The sequence below is a fragment of the Cervus canadensis genome, chromosome 2, assembly GCF_019320065.1.
Source record: "Cervus canadensis isolate Bull #8, Minnesota chromosome 2, ASM1932006v1, whole genome shotgun sequence".
Lineage (NCBI taxonomy): Eukaryota > Metazoa > Chordata > Mammalia > Artiodactyla > Cervidae > Cervus > Cervus canadensis.
Genome location: NC_057387.1, coordinates 78,419,882 through 78,440,800, shown reverse-complemented (window position 1 = coordinate 78,440,800; position 20,919 = coordinate 78,419,882). Strand labels below are relative to the sequence as shown.

The following is a 20,919-nucleotide window of genomic DNA, read 5'->3' as shown; positions in this document are numbered from 1 at the left end:
TAGGAGTTTTTGTTGTTGTCATTGTTGATTCTTTAAAATACCCGCTGGAGATAATCATGTCATTTATGAAGAAAGACAGTTTTATTTCTTCCCAACCTATATACCTTTTACAGCTTTTTCTTGCCTTATTGCATTAGCTATGATTTAATGTACAGGCCTTTTGTCTCCGTAAGTACGTTTATCCCTAGGTATTTTATTCTTTTTGATTTGATGATAAGTGGGATTGTTTCCTTAATTTCTCTTTCTGATCTTTCATTTTTAATGTGTAGAAATGCAACAGGTTTCTTTGTATTAATTTTGTATTCTGCAACTTTTCTGAAATCATTGATAAGTTCTAGTAGCATTTTAGTAGCATTTTTAGAATTTTCTATGTTTAGTATCATGTATTAATATAAATTTAATGTGTACAGTATAATGATGTGACTTATATACATCATGAAATGATTGTCGTAGTAAGTTTAGTGACTAGTCATCATCTCCTATAGATACAAAATTAAAGAAATTTTTTCTTGTGATGAGAATTCTTAGGCTTTATTCTGTTAACAATGTTCATATATAACATACAAAATTATATTTGTCATGTTGTGTATTACATCTCTAGTACTTTTAAATGGAAGTTTATATCTTTTGACTGTCTTCATCTAATTTCTTCTCTTCTCACCCCTTGCCTCTGGTAAGCACAAATCTGATCTCTTTTCTTTGAGTTTGTTTTTGACACGTAATTGACTGACAACATTTGTTCCTGTTTTACAACACAGTATAAGCAATATCATATGATATTTGTCTTTGTCTGGTTTACTTCACTTCATATGATATTCTTTAGGTCCATCTATGTTGCTGCAGATGGCATTATTTCATTCTTCTTTTACAGCTGAGTAATATTCCATTGTATATGTACCACATCTTTATCATTTATCTGTCAATGGACATTTAGGTTGCTTCCATATCTTGGCTATTGTAAATAGTATTGCAGTGAACATTGAACATTGGGTTGCATATCTTTTTGAATTGTGGTTTTGTCTGGATATATGTCCATGAGTGGGATTGCAGGATCATATGGTAGTTTTGTTTTTAGTTTTTTAAAGAACCTCCAGTCTCTTCAGTAAGTAGTGTTGAGAGAAAACTGTACAGCTGCTTGTAAAAGAATGAAATTAGAACATTCTCTAACACCACACACAAAAATAAATTTTAAAATGGATTAAAGACCTAAATGTGAGACTGGACACTATAAAACTCCTAGAGGAAAACATAGAACACTCTTTGACATTAATTACAGCAGTATCTTTTTGGATATATCTTCTAGAGTGATGGAAGTAAAAAAAAAATAAATGGGATCTAATTAAACTTAAGAGCTTTTGCACAGTGATGGAAACCATAAATAAGACAACACACAGAGTGAGAGAAAATATTTGCAAATGATGTGACTGACAAAGGATTAACCTCTAAAATATACAAAACAGCTCATATAATTCAATATCAAAAAGCCAAACACCACCACCAAAAAATGGGCAGAAGATCTAAATAGGCATTTCTCCAAAGAAGACATACAGATGGCTGACAGGCACATGAAAAGATGCTCAACATCACTAATTATTAGAGAAATGCAATCAAAACTACAGTGAAGTATCACCCCACACTGGTCAGAATGGCCATCATCCAAAAGTTTAAAAATAATAAATTCTGGAGAGGGTGTAGACAGAAGGAAACTTTGCTACATTGTTGGTGGGAGTGTAAATTGGTACAGCCATTATGGAGAACAGTATAGTGGTTCCTCACATTCTCTTAAACATTTTTGATTTAGAAGATTCATGGTTGGTGGCTTTTTAAAGATAAACTTTTAAAATTCTAAACATTACATATGTTCTTTGTATAAGATTTGGAAAATGTGGGCAATAGTGATATAAAAAGAATCAGTCACAGTTTGTTAGGGAAACTGTTGTCAGCGTTTTGGTGTACCTTTTTTGAAAACTTCCTCACCTCCCCCTCAGACCCCAACCAGTAAGTATTATATGATACATAAAGTTTTAGGTTTTGTGTATTGTTTCCCCATTTTCACAGACTCTTCAGGGGCATTTTATATGGATATATAGCCCATCATATAGATTCACTATGTATAATTCACACATTTTATAGACTTTACTCCTACTTTTCCAAATTTTGTTAAATAATGCACTTTTGGGAGGAAATTTTTTTCCTTTATTCTTGTTGTCAATTAAAGAATTCTAAATATAGCAGGTAAAATACTGCTGCTGCTGCTGCTAAGTCACTTCAGTTGTGTCCGACCCTGTGCCACCCCATAGACGGCAGCCCACCAGGCTCCCCCATCCCTGGGATTCTCAAGGCAAGAACACTGGAGTGGGTTGCCATTTCTTTCTCCAGTGTGTGAAAGTGAAAAGTGAAAGTGAAGTCGCTCTACTTTTCATTAATTTATCAGTTTGTGATTCACTTAAACATTTTGAGGACCAATTGTGTGTCAGGCACAATTTAAGGACACTTAAAAAGTTTACTGGCTAGTGTAAGAGAATGTAAGAAAAAAATGATTATAATGTGTGATGAGTACTGTGATAGAGGAAGACATAGGACCCTAACGGGCTAAAAAGAGGGACTTCTGTATTGGTTTGAGGTTGGGACAAGGGTAGAAAATTTACTGATCTTACCAGAGGAGAGAAACTTCTTGTTTTTAGAAAAATTAATGTACTTATTTTAATTGAGGATAATTACTTTATGCTATTGTAATGGTTTTTTGCCATACATCAGCATGAATTGGCCATAGGTATACATGTATCCCCCTATCCTGAACCCCCACTTCCAGCACCCTCTCCACCCCATGCCTCTAGGTTGTCCTAGAGCACTGGCTTTGGGTGCCCTGCTTCATACATCAAACTTACACTGGTCATCTATTTTACATATGGTAATGTATATGTTTCAATACTATTCTCTCAAATCTTCCCACCCTTTCCTTCTCCCACTGAGTCCAAAAGTCTGTTCTTTATGTCTGTGTCTCCTTTGCTGCTCTGTGTGTAGGATCATTGGTACCATCTTTCTAAATTCCATATATATGTGTTAATATACAGTATTTATCTTTCTCTTTCTGACTTACTTCAGTCTTATGGGCTCTGGGTTCATCCACCTCATTAGAACTGACTCAAATGCATTCCTTTTTTTTTATAGCTGAGTAATATTCTATTGTGTAGATGTACCAAAACTTCCTTATCCATTCATCTGCTGATGGACATCCAGCTTGCTTCCATGTCCTAGCTATTGTAAATAGTGCTGCAGTGAACATTGGGGTACATGTGTCTCTTTCAATTCTGGTTTCCTTGGGGAATATGCCCAGCAGTGGGATTGCTGGGTCTTATGGCAATTCCATTCCCAGTTTTTTAAGGAATCTGAGGAGGAGAAACTTAAACTGAGTCTTAGTGCTCATGATAATAAGGCCGTCAAAAAGTGAGGGTAAGTAGGAAGGCATTCTGGGTAGAAGGAACGGCACATGCAAAGGCAAGGAGGTATTAGCATGTCGAGTTTAGGAAGCTGTAATATTAATATTCAAAGTGGCTTCTGTCTACAGTGCATGTGAGGGAGTGGCAAGAGAGAAAGCTGAGTAAGTGGGCAGATGTCATTTCATGAAGGGCTTTGAATATCATCCTTAAGGCTGGGGTGTCATCATGTACGAGACAGAATCATTGAGAAACATGTTTATAGCTCTGAAACTTCTGTTTGTACATCAGCAATTCTCAACAGCTCTTGCCCAAACCTCACCTTTGAGTTCCAGATCTATATATCCATCTGCCTTGATGGTCTCTTTAGAATGTCTAGAAAGTAAACTCCATGAAAGCAAGAATTTTACTCCTTTTGTCCAAGCTGTATCTGCATTTCCTAGAACAGTGCCTGGCAATAAGTTACCCTGAGTGATTCAATTCATAAAGGATCGATTCCTTACTATATCTCAGAGGCATCTCGAACTCCACATAAATCCAGGTCATGATCTTATCTCTCTAATCTGCCCTTCTCCTGATGTTGCTTGTTTAAGGGATTGGCACCATCTATTTAATTTCACAAGCTAGAAACCTGGGTGTATCTTTGACATATTTCTCTTTTTCACCTTTCACTTTCATTTTATCACCAAGACCAACTGAATTTTTGACACATTTCTTCATGTGCCGATTTGTCTCCATCTCCACTGCTACCATGTGGTCCAGGCTACCATCTTTCTCCTCATCCTATACAATAATAGTAAACTCTCACCCTTTGCTCTTGTCCCCTTCAATCAGTTTTCTCTGTGTTGGAGTGTAAAAAAAAAAAAAATCACACAAACCCACAGAATCAGATTCTGATATTCCTGTTTGCTCTTTGCATAAAGAACAAAATTCTTAACACAGAATGCAGGGTTCTGTGTGCTCTGGCCCATGTCTAACCTAGTAGCCACACATGTGTCACTTTTTTGGACTCTGCTCCTTAGTCACATTGACTTTTTAAATTCTTCTAGTGGACCATGCTTTCTTCTGCCACAATTATAATATTTAATTAGTAACATCTAATACATACTATAAAATGGAATATCTATTGTTAGAGAGGCAAATGTACCAATCCCATTGAGTTGATATTTATAACTCTGAAAGGATAGTGTTCTATGTGGCATTCCTTTCGTTTTCTTTTATAATTTTTTTTTTTTTGGTCGTACTGGATCTTCGTTGCTGCATGCAGGTTTTCTCTAGCTGTGGAGAGTGGGGACTGCTCTTTTTCGCAGTGTGTGGACTTCTCACTGTGGTGACCTCTCCTGTTGTGGAGTGTGGGCTCTAGGGGCTGCAGGCTTTAGTAGTTGAGGCGTGTGAACTCAGTGAGTGCAGCTCCTGAGCTCCAGAGCACAGGCCAAGTAGTTGTGGTGGACGGGCTTCGTTGCTCCTGGGTATGTGGGATATTCCCAGACCAGGGGTCAAACCTGTGTCTCCTGCTTTGGCAGGCAGATTCTTTACCACTGAGCTACTAGGGAAGCCCCTGCATTCTTTTCTTGAAAAGAAAACTGTCTGTGAATTATTACAAATAAACTGGAGTGTTTCCATTAATAATTTGTTCCTCTTTCAGATTACATATAACATATCTCAATTTTCCATCAAGTCATTTAAAAAACAAATACATATAAGCTACATTTATTCTTGTTTTAGAATAAGAAAACATTGTCTCTTGCAAATTTAAGTCTTTCTATTTTTTTTAAAAAATGCTGCTGTAAGAAGGATATATAAGAAATACAGGAAATGCCTTAATTAAAAAAATGATTAGACTTTATATGAAAGCAGTGATTTAATACAAGTGGAAGTCTCCATTATGAAGATAATTATAATTTCTTATGATTTCAGATCACCTTCTCTAATTACAAAAGAAACAAATCTTGGATAGCCTCACCAAAACTGAGTTGTATTACTATTATTGTTTTTAATTATGTGTATCTGTGGGGAGTTATTGTTTGGATTTGTGTGATAACTTTTTAAACATTTATTTATTTATTATTATTTATTTTGGCTGTGCCTTGTCTTAGATCTTCGTTGTGGCATGCAAACTGTTAGTTGTGGCATGTGGGATCTAGTTCCCTGACCAGGGATTGAACCTGGGCCCCCTGTATTGGGAGCACGAAGTTTTAGTCACTGGACCACCAGGGAAGTCTCTTGTGTGATAATTTTTATTGTTGTATATTTGGCATTAAATATATTTTGTAATTGAAATATGTGTAGAATATATTATATTTTAGTCTGTAAAATGAAAAATTTGTTTGCTCATTTCCAGTTCAAATTGTATTTGATCACTTAAGTAACTTTAGCAGGTATTACACCATAGAATATGTACTCATAACTTATTTTTCTTTACGTCAGAGCAGAAGACTAAACTTACAGAAGAATGCAATCAAGTGATGGCTTTTTCTTTAGAATATGAATATGGAAGCCACAGGAACAGATGATGTCGATAAGCTGAAAACTAAATTTATATCTGCTTGGAACAACATGAAATATAGTAAGTATCATGATTTGAAAATTATATAATCCAAAGAAATATTTGAAGATATGTATTATCTCCCTTATTCAGTCAGTAACAATTGCTGAGATTTTCCTCAAATGAAATATTTCTGTAAGGAATAAAATATATTCTCTATCTATTTCAGTTACAAAGTATATAAGGATACTTCCTGAAGAAAGAGCCAAAATTTCTCATAAATATTGCTTAGAAACTCAGGCATATCATGTGGTCCTTTAAAAAAGAAAATTCCAAAGCAGATATAATTTATTCAGGTAATGGATATTACCTCAGTTTTTCAGACTCAGTTTCAGGCAGCCTCATGTCTGAACTAGGAACCAAGCAAAATAGATGTCTTTCACACAAAGCAGACCATATAAAGTTCATACTCTGATACATATAACTTTCTTCTAGGAGCACACTCAGACACTTACTTATAACTTAGTTATTCTTGGTTTGCATACAAATTTGGTAAGGATCATATGGTTGTTTTGAAGCCTACTTCAGACTGGAAACAAACTGGTGATGAAGAATCTTTCAAAGGTGGAGAAATACTCAGAGAATTAGTATCAACAGGAAGAAGTTCATATCCATAAAATAGAAATGGAAAAATTTAGTAAAACCCATAGGCAATGCAAACTCAGGTAAAACACAATTGGCTGTTGGCTCCTGATTCACTGGAAGTCATGGCCAGCTAGCTATTTAGACAGTTAAAACTTGGTAATAACTTAACATTGCATTTTGAAGATTCAATAGACATTAATATTTTGAAAATTTGAGATAATTCATTTGCTACTAAAATTTACCCTTTTAGAGTGTATAATTCAGTGGTTTTTTAGTATATTCACAGAAATGTACAACCATCGTCACTAATTCCAGAACATTTTTATCACCCCTCAAAGTTACCCTGTACCCATTAGCGGTATAAGAATACTCCCTATTCTTCCCCATCTCTCTCCAATCCCTGACATCCACCATGCTACTTTCTGCCTCTATAGATTTGCCTATTCTGGACTTTTCATATAAATGCTATCATATAACTTGTGGTCTTTTGTTTCTGACTCCTTTCACTTAGCACAGTGTTTTCAAAGTTCATCCATGTTGTTGCATGTATGTATCAATACCTCATTCTTTTATATGGTTGAATACTATTTCACTGTATGGATATATGCCATTTTCTTTACTCACTCATTAGTTGATAGACATTTGGGTTATTTCTGCCTTTTGGCCATATGAATAGTACTGCTGTGAATATTGTGTACAAGTTCTTGTGTAAACTTAGTTTCAGTTCTCTTGGATATACACCTAGGAGTAAAATTACTGGATCATATACTAACTCAAAGTTTAACTTTTTAAGGAACTACCAAACTGTTTGGACCATTATACATTCCTACAGCAATGTTTGAAGGTTTAAATTTCTCTATATCCTCAGCAGTACTTGTTAATGTCCATCTTTTAAATTAGACCCATTTTAGTGAGTGTGAAATATCTCACTGTAAGTTTGATTTGCATTTCCCTGCTGACTGTATGAAGGTAAGTGTCTTGTCATGCGTTTATTAGCCATTTGTATGTATTCTTTGAAGATATGTCCATTTAATTTTTTACACATCTTAAGATTGGGTTGTCTTCTTGTTACTGGGTTCTAAGTGTTCTTTATGTATTCTAGATGAAAATCCCTCAGCAAAAATATGATTTGCAGATATTTTTTCACATTCTTAAATTGTCTTTTCATTTTCTTAATAGTGTCTACTGAAGCATAAAACTTTGATTTTGATGAGGTCCACTTTGCCTATTTTTTTCTTTGTTGCTTATGCTTTTGATGCTATATTTAAGAAATGTTGATTAAATCAAAATCATGAAGATTTACACCTATTTTTAAAGATATTTTTTCTTTTTAGCTCTTCTGTTTAGGTCTTTGATCCATTTTGAGTTAATTTTGTGTGTGATGTGAGGTAGAAGTCCCACTTCATTCTTTGTATGTGGCTATCTAGTTGTCACAGCACCATTTGTTTAAAAGAATATTCTTTTCCCATTGAATGGTCTTGCCACCCTTATCTAAAGTCAGTTGAGCATAGATGTAAAGGGTTTATTTCTGGACACTCAATTCTATTCCATTAATCTGTTCGTTTGTTCTTATGTCAATAGAACATTCTTTTGATTAGTTTAGCTGTTTGTGAAATCTGAAACTGGAAAGTATGATTCCTCTAACTTTGCTCTTCTTTTCCAAGATTGTTTTAACTATTTTGGATCCCATGCATTTTCCCTATGAATTTTTGATCATCTTATCAATTCTGCAAGAAATTCAGCTAAGATTTTTATATAGATTTTAGTGAATCTGTAGATCAATTTTCAGAGTGTTGGCATATTAACAGAATATTTCCATATTAAGTCTTCCAATTCATGGACATGGGATGTCTCTACACTTATTTAGATTTTTAATTTCTTTCCATGACATTTTGTAGTTTTCTGTGTGTAAGTCTTACACTTCTTTTATTAAAGTTATTCCTAAGTATTTTATTCTTTTCAATGCTATTTTATTTTTAATTTTTTTCCAATTTTTGGCTACACCTTGCAGCATGTGGGATCTTAGTTCCCTGAACAGGGATCGAATCCTCATCCCTTGCATTGGAAAGCAGAGTCATAACCACTGGACCATTGGGGAAGTCCTTCAATGCTATTTTAAAATGAATTGTCTTCTTAATTTCTTTTAATATTCTTTGTTAGTATATAGAAATACAATTGATTTTTTTGTGATTTGATCATGTGTCTTGTAAATTTGATCTCCTTTATTAGTTCTAATTGGTTTTTGTCGATTTTAGAGGATTTTCTGTGTAAGCTCATGTCATCTGCAAATAGAGATTTACATGCTTTTCAGTCATTTAATCTGATGGTTAGGTTAGGTGATGAAGATTTCATTTATAAGGTCTGGAAATTATCATACTGGTACTAACACATTTTAGCAGTATCCTCGGGATTGTTATTTAAACTATTATTTACATATGCATAGCTTTCCCTATCTAGATATTAAGTGGGTGTAGCAAGATTATGGTAATCCCTAATCTCTGAAGAACAGAATGTTCAGGGTAACTACGTGTTCTGGAGAAGGACATGGCAACTCACCCCAGTATTCTTGCCTGGGAAATCCCATGGACAGAGGAGCCTGGCAGGCTACAGTCCATGGGGTTGCAAAGAGTTGGACACCACTTAATGACTGAGCAGTCACATGTTCTAGATAGTTTTAAGTTATAGAATAGTATTTTAGTTTGATTTTATTGATGAAAATTATTCTAAAATGTTTAATATGTATTCCTGGCTTAGAGTTTGTATTGTATAGGTGGTTTGTGTGCATGCTAAGTCACTTCAGTCATGTCTAACTCTGCGATCCTGTGGACTATAGCCCACCAGCCTCCTCTGTCTGTGGGATTCTCCAGGCAAGAATACTGGAGTGGGTTTCCATGCTGTCGACCAGGGGATCTTCCTGACCCAGGGATTGAACCTGTGTCTCTTATGTCTCCTGCACTGGCACATGGGTTCTTTACCGTGTGTGGTTTGCTGCTAAGTCACTTCAGTCGTGTCCGACTCTGTGCGACCCCATAGACGGCAGCCCACCATGCTCCCCCGTCCCTGGGATTCTCCAGGCAAGAATACTGGAGTGGGTTGCCATTTCCTTCTCCAAGGCATGAAAGGGAAAAGTGAAAGTGAAGTCGCTCAGCTGTGTCCAACTCTTAGTGATCCCGTGGACTCCTCCAGGCTCCTCTGTCCATGGGATTTTCCAGGCAACAGTACTGGAGTGGGGTGCCATTGCCTTCTCCGATGTGTGGTTTAAGAAGTACTAAAACAGTTTTTTGAATTCATTTATTTTTAAGTGAAGGATAATTGCTTTACTGTATTGTGTTGGTTTCTGCCGTACATCACCATGAATCAGCCGTAGGTGTCCCCTCCTTGAACCTCTCTCATACCTCCCATCCCATCTCATCCCTCTCGGTTGTCACAGAGCACCCTGTTGGAGCGCCCTGAGTCATCCAGCAAATTCCCACTGGCTCTCTGTTTCATGTATGGTAGTGTGTATGTTTCCATGCTACTCTCTCCATGCATCCCAACCTTCCCCATTCCCTTGCTGTGACTATTAGTCTGTTTTATATGTCTGCGTCTCCATTGCTGCCCTAGAAATAGGTTCATTGGTATCATCTTTCTAGATACTGTATATATGTGTTAATATATGATATTTGTTTTTCTCTTTCTGACTTCCACCCAATTAGAACTGACTCACATGCATTCCTTTCTATGGCCGAGTAATATTCCATTGTATATATGTACCACGGCTTCTTTGTCCATTCATCTGTCGTTGGATATCTAGGTTGCTTCCATGTCCTAGCTATTGTAAATAGTGCTGCAATGAACATGTGTAGATGGGGTACATTTGTCTTTTTCAGTTCTGGTTTCCTCAGGGCATATACCCAATAGTAGGATTATTGAGTCATATGGTAGTTTTAGTCCTAGTTTTTTAAGGAGTCTCATACTGTCCTCCATAGTGGCTATATTAATTTATATTCCCACCAACAATGCAAGAGGGTTCCCTTTTCTCCACATCCTCTCCAGCATTTATTGTAGATTTTTTGATGATGGCCATTCTGACCAGTGTGAGATGATACCTCATTGTAGTTTTGATTTGCATTTCTGTAATAATGAGTGATATTGAGCATTTTTTCATGTGCTTATTAGCCATCTGTATGTCTTTGTAGAAATGTCTGTTTAGGTCTCCTCCCCACTTTTTGATTGGGTTGTTTGTTTCTCTGGAACTGAGTGGCACAAGCTGCTTGTGTATTTTGGAAATTAATCCTTTGTCAGTTGTTTCATTTGCTATTGTTTTCTCTCATTCTGAGGATTATCTTTTCAGCTTGTTTATAGCTTCCTTTGCTGTGCAAATGTTTTTATGTTTAATTAGCCCCCACTTGTTTATTTTTGTTTTAATTTCCATTCTACTCAAGGGAGATGAGTCATAGAGGACCTTGCTGTGATTTGTGTCATAGAGTGTTCTGCCTATGTTTTCCTCTAAGAGTTTTATAGTTTCTGGTCTTACATTTAGGTCTTTAATCCATTTTGAGTTTATCTTTGTATATGGTATTAGGAAATGTTCTAATTTCATTCTTTTACATGTGACTGTCCAGTTTCCCAGCACCACTTATTGAAGATCCTATCTTTTCTCCATTGTATATTCTTGCCTTCTTTGTCAAAGATAAGGTGCCCATAGGTGCATAGGTTTATCTATGGGCTTTTGTCTTGTTCCATTGGTCTATATTTCTTTTCATTTTGTGCCAGTACCATACTGTCTTGATGACTGAAGCTTTGCTGTATAGTCTGAAGTTAGGAAGGTTGATTCCTCGAACTTCATTCTTATTTCTCAAGATTGCTTTGGCTATTCGGGGTCTTTTGTATTTCCGTATGAATTATGCATTTTTTTGTTTTAATTCTGTGAAAAATGCCATCGGTAATTTGATAGGGATTGTTTTTGGTAGTATAGTCATTTTCACAATATTGATTCTTCTAACCCAAGAACATGGAATATCTCTTCATTGTTTATGTCATCTTAGATTTCTTTCATCAGTGTCTTATAGTTTTCTGTATACAGCTCTTTTGTCTCCTTAGGTTTATTCCTAGGTATTTTATTCTTTTGGTTACAATGGTAAATGGAATTGCTTCCTTAATTCTCTTTCTGACTTTTCATTGTTAGTGTATAGGAACACAAGCGATTTCTGGGTATTGATTTTGTTTCCTATGACTTGACTGAATTCACTGATTAGCTCTAGCAATTTTCTGACACTATTTTAGGGTTTTCTGTGTGTAGTTCATGTTATCTGCAAACAGTGAGAATTTTACTTCTTTTCCAATCTGGATTCCTTTTATTTCTTTTTCTTCTCTGATTGCTATGGCTAGGACTTCCAAACCTATGTTGAATAATACTGGCAAGAGTGGGCACCCTTGTCTTATTTCTGATCTAGAGGAAATGCCTCTTCAGTTTTTCACCATTGAGATTAATGTTTGCTGTGGGTTTATCATATATGGCCTTTATTGTGTTGAGGTAGATTCCTTCTGTGCCCATTTTTTGAATAATTTTTATCAAATGGGTGCTGAATTTTGTCAAAAGCTTTTTCTGCAAATATTGAGATTATATTGTTTTTATCTTTCAGTTTGTTAATATGATGTATCATATTGATTGATTTGTGTATATTGAAGAATCCTTGCATCCCTGGGATAAACCCAACTTGATCATGGTGTATGATCTTTTGAATGTGTTGTGGTGTATGATGTTTGAATCTGTTGAGGATTTTTGCATCTATGTTCATCAGTGATATTGGCCTATAATTTTCTTTTTTTTGTGTGATATCTTTATCTGGTTTTGGTATCAAGGTGATGGTAACCTTGTAGAATGAGTTTGACAGTGTTCCTTTCTCTGCAATTTTTTGGAAGTTTGAGAAGGAAGGCATCAGCTCTTCTCTGAATGTTTCATGGAATTCACCTGTGAAGCCATCTGGCCCTGGGCTTTTGTTTTTTGGGGAGATTTTTGATCACAGTTTCGATTTCAGTGCTTGTGATTGGCCTTTTCATAATTTCTATTTCTTTCTGGTTCAGTCTTGGAAGGTTGAACTTGTCTAAGAATCTGTTCATTTCTTTCAGATTGTCCATTTTATTGACATAAAATTGCTTATAATAGTCTCTTACGATCCTTTGTATTGTTGTGTTGTCTGTTGTAACCTCTCCTTTTTAATTTCTAATTTTGTTAATTTGATTCTTCTCCCTTTTTTTCTTGATAAGTTTGGCTAGTGATTTGTCAATTTTATTTGTCTTCTTGAATAACCAGCTTTTAGTTTCATTAATCTTTGTTATTGTTTCCTTCATTTCTTTTTCATTTATTTCTTCTCTAATCTTTATAATTTATTTCCTTCTACTAACTTTGGGGTTTTTTTGTTCTTCTTTTTCCAGCATCAAGTTAGGTTGTCTATTTGGTGTTTTTCTTGCTTCTTGAGATTGGATTGTATTGCTATAAATTTCCCTCTTAGAACTGCTTTTGCTGCATCCCACAGGTTTTGAGTCTCTGTGTTTTCATTGTCATTTGTTTCTAGGAATTCTTTGATTTCCCTTTTTATTTCTTCAGTGACTAGTTGATTATTTGGAAATGTGTTGTTTAATCTCCATGTGTTTGTGTTTTTATGCTTTTTTTTCTGTAATTTTTATCTAGGCATTGTGGTCTTTAGAAAAGATGATTGGTTTCAGTTTTCTTAAGTTTACTGAGACTTGATTTGTGACCCACGATGTGGTCTGTCTTGGAGAATGTTCCATGTGCATTTGAGAAGAAAGTGTATTTTTCTGCATTTGCATGGAATGTCCTGAAGATATCAGTTAGGCTCATCTGGTCGAATGTGTCATTTTAAAGCTTGTGTTTCCTTATTAATTTTCTGTTTTGATGATCTGCCCATTGGTGTAAGTGAGGTGTTAAAGTCCCCTACTATTATTGTATTGCTGTCAGTTTCCCCTTTTATGTTTGTTGGTGTTTGCCTTGTGTATTGAGGTGCTCTTATGTTGGATGCATAACTATTTACAATTGTTATGTCTTCTTGGATTGATCCCTTGATCATTATGTAGTGAAGAAGGACTGAAATTGATTGAGCACCCACTAGTATGTTATAGCTTATGTACCTTATCAATTAAATCTCATATCTTTCTGAGTTAGATATCTTTCGGAGATTTAAATCTCCTGTCTTTTTAAGGTTCTCTTTTTTTTGTAAATTAGAAAACAGAGATTGACATATTCAAGGTCACATATCTAGATAAGTCTTGAAACTTGTATTCAAGTCCAGCCTCCCTTGGCTCCCTATTCTTGCTGTTCTCTGGATACACTGAACATAATTTAGGATTATTTTTTTTATCAATGTCAGTATTATGATATGAAGACAGAACTAGAAATGGCATAACACTTACATTTTAAATGACTGAACCTTACTTTCTTGAAAAAATGTTTAATTTTTGCTTTCCTCCCCCCTTATTTACATGACTTTTTGAGGTATATAAACTTGATTTCCTTTTTAAAATATTAAATAATTCATCCTTCTTCTAAATCATCCTTCATTATTTCTGTTCCTCCAGAAAATCATTATCATCTCTACTCTTTCTATGTTCTTTGACTTGTTTGCATCTTTTAAAGCTTTATTTATGATTTTGTAATTGCTAGCTTAATGGACTGTAGGTTTTTGGGTAACGTTTTGTTTATGGTGACTCTCTTAAGACAGTCCTCAGTGAATCACATTTCGTGTTGTCTTTTTTTCTCATTTGAATCTGGGCTGTCCTGTGTCTTACGTCAGCCAATAGAATGAGAAAGGAGGCTATGTCAATTCTAGGCCTAACTGTTAGGAGACAACTACTCTCTTTGTGCACTGTAACTTATGGCTTATGTAAAATGTGGATCATTGCAGAGCCTCAGACCCTGACTCAGATTCACTTTTCTTTCTTTTGGAAGGACTGGTGACTGGTAAGAAGGTGTAGGTTGAAAGTAAAGCATAGGGACAGAGAAGTCCTCCTTAAAGGCTTTTTGTTTATTTTTAAGGTTGTTTTTATGAAGTTCTTAGGACTTACTTTGAAAATATTGCCTTTTGGGGAGGGGGGGAATTGTTACTGGTTTGGGGGTTAAAATCATTCTAGCATGGTACTAATAACACTCGTAAATTGGGAACAACAAAAACTGCGTGTTTGAATTAGAAGAAGATTTAAATGGATTGAAATGGGCTGATATTGGGGAGAATAGTTTTGTCATGGAATATAATATGAACCAAATAGTAAAGTCCGCTTTGACTATAGATGAAAATTAGTGGAAAAGATAGCTCTAAAGGTAATTTGTATCATGTTGAAGAAAGTCTTTAGTATCACAGAGAAGTTCATTATAAATCTGTTAGGTTAATGAGTCATTGAGGTTGGTTTTTGAGCAGATGAGTAGATGAGTTACCTAATCAAAGCTGAGCCACAGGGAGATTAATTTGGCAGGGATAAGTGGCATATGCTAGCATGGGGAAAGACTGATGACAGAGAAGCCATTTGGGGGAGTACTGCAGTAATCCAAAGTCTAATCAGTGTATTTGACTTTCCATTCTCTCTGTTTCAGTACCAAACTCAGATACTTTTATGATTTTTATTATAAATACATATTTTAATGTACTTGTTCTTTGTACTTATTTGTGTTATAGTCTTTAAGGAAGCACTTTCATAAAAGTCACTCATTTAAAATTTGTAACAACTGTGTTAAATATAAATGCTGGTCTGCTTGAGACTAGACCTAGTCTTGACTCCCAATTTCAGATTCTGTTTCTATGTTCTTACATTTTAGGAGCTGCTTTTTAAGGCTACATTATCTCTCAGGAATTTCATATACTTGGGAATATTCAGGAATGTAATGGGCAAGTGCTTTTCTTAGGAAATTGAGAATATTAATGACATCATAAAAAGTCAAAAGGATAGTACCTTTTAGATATAAACAGTTTAGTAGGAAGAAAATTGAAAGAGTTAGAGTTTGCAGCTAAAAGTTGAGGATTGAGGATTTGGTTTGGGAGGTGGAAAATTGAGATGAAAATGTCTGAAAACTTTGTATATCACTTTCAGAAATCCTCATTAAGCCAAAATGATGGTGTTAAAACAGGTTTCCCTAGGAAACTTCAGAGGTCCACTTTTATCATAAGCACTAGTATACTCTGGGAGGAGGAAACGGCAACCCACTCCAGTACTCTTGCCTGGAAGATCCCATGGACAGGGGAGCCTGTAGGCTACAGTCCATGGGGCCGCTAAAAGTTGGACACAACTGAGCGACTTCACTTTCACTTTTCCCTTTCATGATTGGAGAAGGAAATGGCAACCCACTCCAGTATTCATGCCTGGAGAATCGCAAGGACAGAGGAGCCTGGTGGGCTGCCGTCTGTGGGGTCACGCAGAGTCGGACACGACTGGAGTGACTTAGTGGCAGCAGCTTTAGTGTACTCTGTGATCTTATCCCTAAATTACTTCATTGGAATGTTCAAATATTTTAAACTTTTAAGTTATCTAAAATGGAAGGAAATACAAGAAATTGGTAACACTTACTGCCTTTTGGAAGATGGTTAATGTCAAGGAAACTGAGGTAGAATTTTTAACTTTTAATGTTTATACCATGAGAACATTGTGACTTGTTTGAAAATAAATTAAGACTAAAATGTTTTCTCTGTCATGGTCTTTAAGTGGATAGAATGTGGTTAAAATACTTAGCTTTATTTGAAAATATTTAATGTAAGTGCCCTGTATTTTCAGTTCATTGTCAACATATTTTTGCTCCACTTGTAAAAGATGTACATCTGTACTGAGAATTAGTGATTTGAAATGAAATAAAAGAAAATGCTGCTAAACTTTTAGTCTGAAATCCCTTAATTGCAAAACTGTCTTTCTCTGTCTCATTTAGGTTGGGTGTTGAAAACGAAGACATATTTTAGTAGAAATTCTCCTGTATTATTACTTGGAAAGTGTTACCATTTTAAATATGAAGGTAAGTGCTAAACTTGTAATCCATTTAAAAATCTTTGTAGAAACTCACTGTGTTGTTTTCATTATTTTATTTCTAGATTAATCTACCTTTGACATATTTCTTTTGTTTTTTACTTCCAGTTATTTTTATCGTGGTAAAATACATATAACACAAAATTTGCCATCTCATTTTTAAGTGTACAGTTCAGTGGTATTAAATACATTCATAACGTTGTGTTACTATCATTACCATTCATCTATAGAACTCTTCATCTTGTAACACTGAATTCGGTACCCATTAAACAGTAACTCCTCATTCCTCTCTTCCTTTCAGCCCCTGGCAATATGCATTCTACTTTTTATGCATATATTTTGGCATATATCTTTTAAGAACCTGTATTTTATGTAACACATAAAATATGGATAGAAGGTTAACTATGCTAATTCCTAACACATAAAATACGTTACATAAAATATTGCCATGTGGTTTGAGTTTCTTGTAAATTCCTTGAAATTAAAGTTCATACCATTGTACTCCATTTATTATATTCCCTTATAGTTTTGGACTTACAGTATGAGTGCTAAATAAATATTATTTGAATTGATATCTTGATTTTTTTTATCAAATTCTCTGATAATTTTAGAGTATATGATAATAATTACAAGTACACCTTTTAGTTAACCTAAAAATGGTAAGTTTTCCAGTTTGTAAGGATGCTCCAGTTTCTGAAATTGTTTACTGTATTTGATGTTTCTGAATTCTCACGTATACTCATTCTTTCTGTAATTATCATATATTTTCTTTTAATAATTTATACCCTTTATTGAGTGCCTACTATGTGTCAAGCATCATGCCAAACTCTTTGAGAAATGTCTTTAATTGTCACAACAAGCCTACAAGGTAGATTTAAGTAGGCTCAATAGAAATATAACATTCTGTTTATCACATTTGAAATATTTTAATGCTAATCTTTTCTTTCTTTGTATGTCATTATGGACTCATAGGTTTTTAGATTCTATACTGTGCATTGGTCAGTCTTCACCAGTAATCTTCTTATGGTATTCAAATTGTTAGCCAGTGGAAATTTCTTTTAGATTGGCTTATCTTTGAACAAATGCTAATTAATTTTTGGAAATTTCCTATTTTCTTCCATAAGTAGGTGTGCCATGCCCACTTTATACTTTTCAGCCTCATATTTGAAACCAGCCATTCCCAATGAACTCTGGTTTCTTGTGTAGAAAAAGGTTTCATTGTGGAGATGACATTGCCCCAGGCCACTTGAGTGGACAGAGCCAGAGAAGATAAATATTTTTTCTGTTTTTCTTATAGAGCCATCAGTTTATAATAGTTGTTCCAATCTAGTTCTGATGGATCACATTCCCACTTAAATTCTTGATTTTTTAATTATCATCTTCTATTATGTAAATATTTTCTAATAGTTTTTCTGTTCTGCTAAGGATTTTAGTCAAATTACTTTAACCATAGTCACTCATCTCTCATTATTTATTGACATTTATCTAGTGGACAGTTTTGTTCAGTTGTTTCAATTCCCTTTCAGTTTGAAGGTATTGGCAATCTGTCTTACAGATCTAAGTGCTTAGAAAGTAGTGTCTTCCAATCACAATAGTTTTATTTTGCTTCCCTCTGAGTTATCTACAATGAATTAATGTATGATGATAAATAAGTATAAGATTCTTATAAGATTATAATCTTAATATGATTATATTACTTTATGCAAAGTCTGTCCTGCTCTTTCCAGGTTTTAAATTTATATTGCTACCTTTCCTGAACTACAAACTTATATTATGCAATTTTTCTTTCCCAGAGTTTGATATCATGCTGTGCATTGTTATGTCAATGTTCATGGTATATAAATCCAAATGATCCTTCCAATCAGTATTGTTTTGATCAAATACCAAAATTAAAAAAAAAATCACAGGTATCTATAAGAGAAGCAATTAAGGATTTTACCTTATTTTAAGAAAGCCTCATTTCCACTTAGATACCATGCCCCCATCTGGCTAGGATTTTTTTAGATTTTCTCTTAGATGGTTCAGGACACAATGGGTCCAGAGACCATTAAGGAAAAAATGTATCTGTGGTTATCTCTAGCATACCAGTTCTTTCTTAGGAACCCAAAGGATTTAACAGGAATAATGAGATAAGGCTCTCTCCTTCCTAATTTTGGGGCTGAGGAACACCTATAGACAATCATTCTAACCTATGGACAAAAAAAAAGTACATGGAAAACGGGGGAAAAAAAGTTTTAAGAAGTAGAGAGGATAGCACAGAGGCTAGAAAATAATAAAAGTTTTTTTTTGAGCTGAAACCAGCCCGGGGTGGAGCTTTGCCTGCTGCTGCTGCTGCTAAGTCAAGTCAGTCGTGTCTGACTCTGTGTGACCCCATTAGACGGCAGCCCACCAGGCTCTTCCATCCCTGGGATTCTCCAGGCAAGAATACTGGAGTCGGTTGTTATTTCTTTCTCCAATGCATGCATGTATGCTAAGTCGCGTCAGTCGTGTCCAACTCTATGCAGCCCACCAGGCTCCTCTGTCCACAGGATTCTCTAGGCAAGAGTACTGGAGTGGGTTGCCATTTCCTTCTCCAGGAGTTTTGCTAGGGATCTCTTTATAGAACAGAAGGAAGGGCATGAAAGTAACATATCAAAGGGTCTTCTTGGATATGGTCTTGGTTCTTATGCTATCTCTGCTGTTTTCATGGATCTCTCTTATTCCAGATATTGCCAGGATTATGCCCACATGTTATGGAAATAAGATCCCACAATGTGGAATTTTTTGAAACATGACTTTTGCCATTTACTAAGAAAGGGTATGTAGGAAGAAATTAATAATTTAGAAGTACATTGCTCAATTTGGACATTTTCCAGATCTTGTTCTGTTATTGATTTTTATTTTTTTTATTTTATTTATTTATTTTTTGGATTCTTTTTTTTTTTTTTTAATTTTTTTATTAGTTGGAGGCTAATTACTTCACAACATTTCAGTGGGTCTTGTCATACATTGATATGAATCAGCCATAGATTTACACTTATTCCCCATCCCGATCCCCCCTCCCACCTCCCTCTCCACCCGATTCCCCTGGGTCTTCCCAGTGCACCAGGCCCGAGCACTTGTCTTATGCATCCCACCTGGGCTGGTGATCTGTTTCACCATAGATAGTATACATGCTGTTCTTTTGAAATATCCCACCCTCACATTCTCCCACAGAGTTCAAAAGTCTATTCTGTATTTCTGTGTCTCTTTTTCTGTTTTGCATATAGGGTTATCGTTACCATCTTTCTAAATTCCATATATATGTGTTAGTATGCTGTAATGTTCTTTATCTTTCTGGCTTACTTCACTCTGTATAATGGGCTCCAGTTTCATCCATCTCATTAGGAATGGTTCAAATGAATTCTTTGACGGCTGTAGTAAAATTCATGGTGTATATGTACCACAGCTTCCTTATCCATATCATCTCTGAGGGCATCTAGGTTGCTTCCATTCCTGGCTATTTATAAAACAGTGCTGCGATGAAACATTGGGTGATGTGTCGCTTTCAGATCTTGGTTCCTCAGTGTGTATGCCCAGAAGTGGGATTGCTGGGATATGGCATTTCTATTTCCAGTTTATTTAAGAATTCTCCACACTGTTTCCATAGCGGCTGTACTAGTTTGCATCCCACCAACAGTGTAAGAGGGTTCCCTTTTCTCCACACCCTCTCCAGCATTTATTGCTTGTAGACTTTTGGATAGCAGCCATCCTGACTGGCGTGTAATGGTACCTCATTGTGGTTTTGATTTGCATTTCTCTAATAATGAGTGATGTTGAGCATCTTTTCATGTGTTTGTTAGCCATCTGTATGTCTTCTTTGGAGAAATGTCTGTTTAGTTCTTTGCCCATTTTTTGATTGGGTCATTTATTTTTCTGGAATTGAGCTGCAGGAGTTGCTTGTATATTTTTGAGATTAATCCTTTGTCTGTTGCTTCATTTGCTATTATTTTCTCCCAATCTGACGGCTGTCTTTCACCTTGCTTATAGTTTCCTTTGTAGTGCAAAAGCTTTTAAGTTTCATTAGGTCCCATTTGTTTAGTTTTGCTTTTATTTCCAATATTCTGGGAGGTGGGTCATAGAGGATCTTGCTGTGATTTATGTCGGAGAGTGTTTGCCTATGTTCTCCTCTAGGAGTTTTATAGTTTCTGGTCTTACATTTAGATCTTTAATCCATTTTGAGTTTATTTTTGTGTATGGTGTTAGAAAAGTGTTCTAGTTTCATTCTTTTACAAGTGGTTGACCAGTTTTCCCAGCACCACTTGTTAAAGAGGTTGTCTTTTTTCCATTGTATATCCTTGCCTCCTTTGTCAAAGATAAGGTGTCCATAGG

General features: G+C 35.3%; 1 protein-coding gene across 11 annotated transcripts in view; it reads left to right on the top strand.

The window, feature by feature from the left end:
• ATG4C (autophagy related 4C cysteine peptidase) overlaps nucleotides 1–20,919 on the top strand; it is a 100,433-nt gene that overhangs the window by 23,640 nt on the left and 55,874 nt on the right. For 5 of the 11 annotated variants that reach the window (XM_043461107.1, XM_043461110.1, XM_043461116.1 and 2 more), the window contains 2 exons: nucleotides 5,865–6,003; nucleotides 16,475–16,558. In XM_043461107.1, coding sequence (XP_043317042.1) covers nucleotides 5,922–6,003; nucleotides 16,475–16,558 — 166 coding nt within the window. In that variant the 5' untranslated portion in view covers nucleotides 5,865–5,921. Of the gene's footprint in view, nucleotides 1–5,864; nucleotides 6,004–16,474; nucleotides 16,559–19,274; nucleotides 19,367–20,919 lie in introns of all 11 variants that reach the window. The other 6 variants (XM_043461109.1, XM_043461111.1, XM_043461108.1 and 3 more) reach the window with 3 other exon arrangements.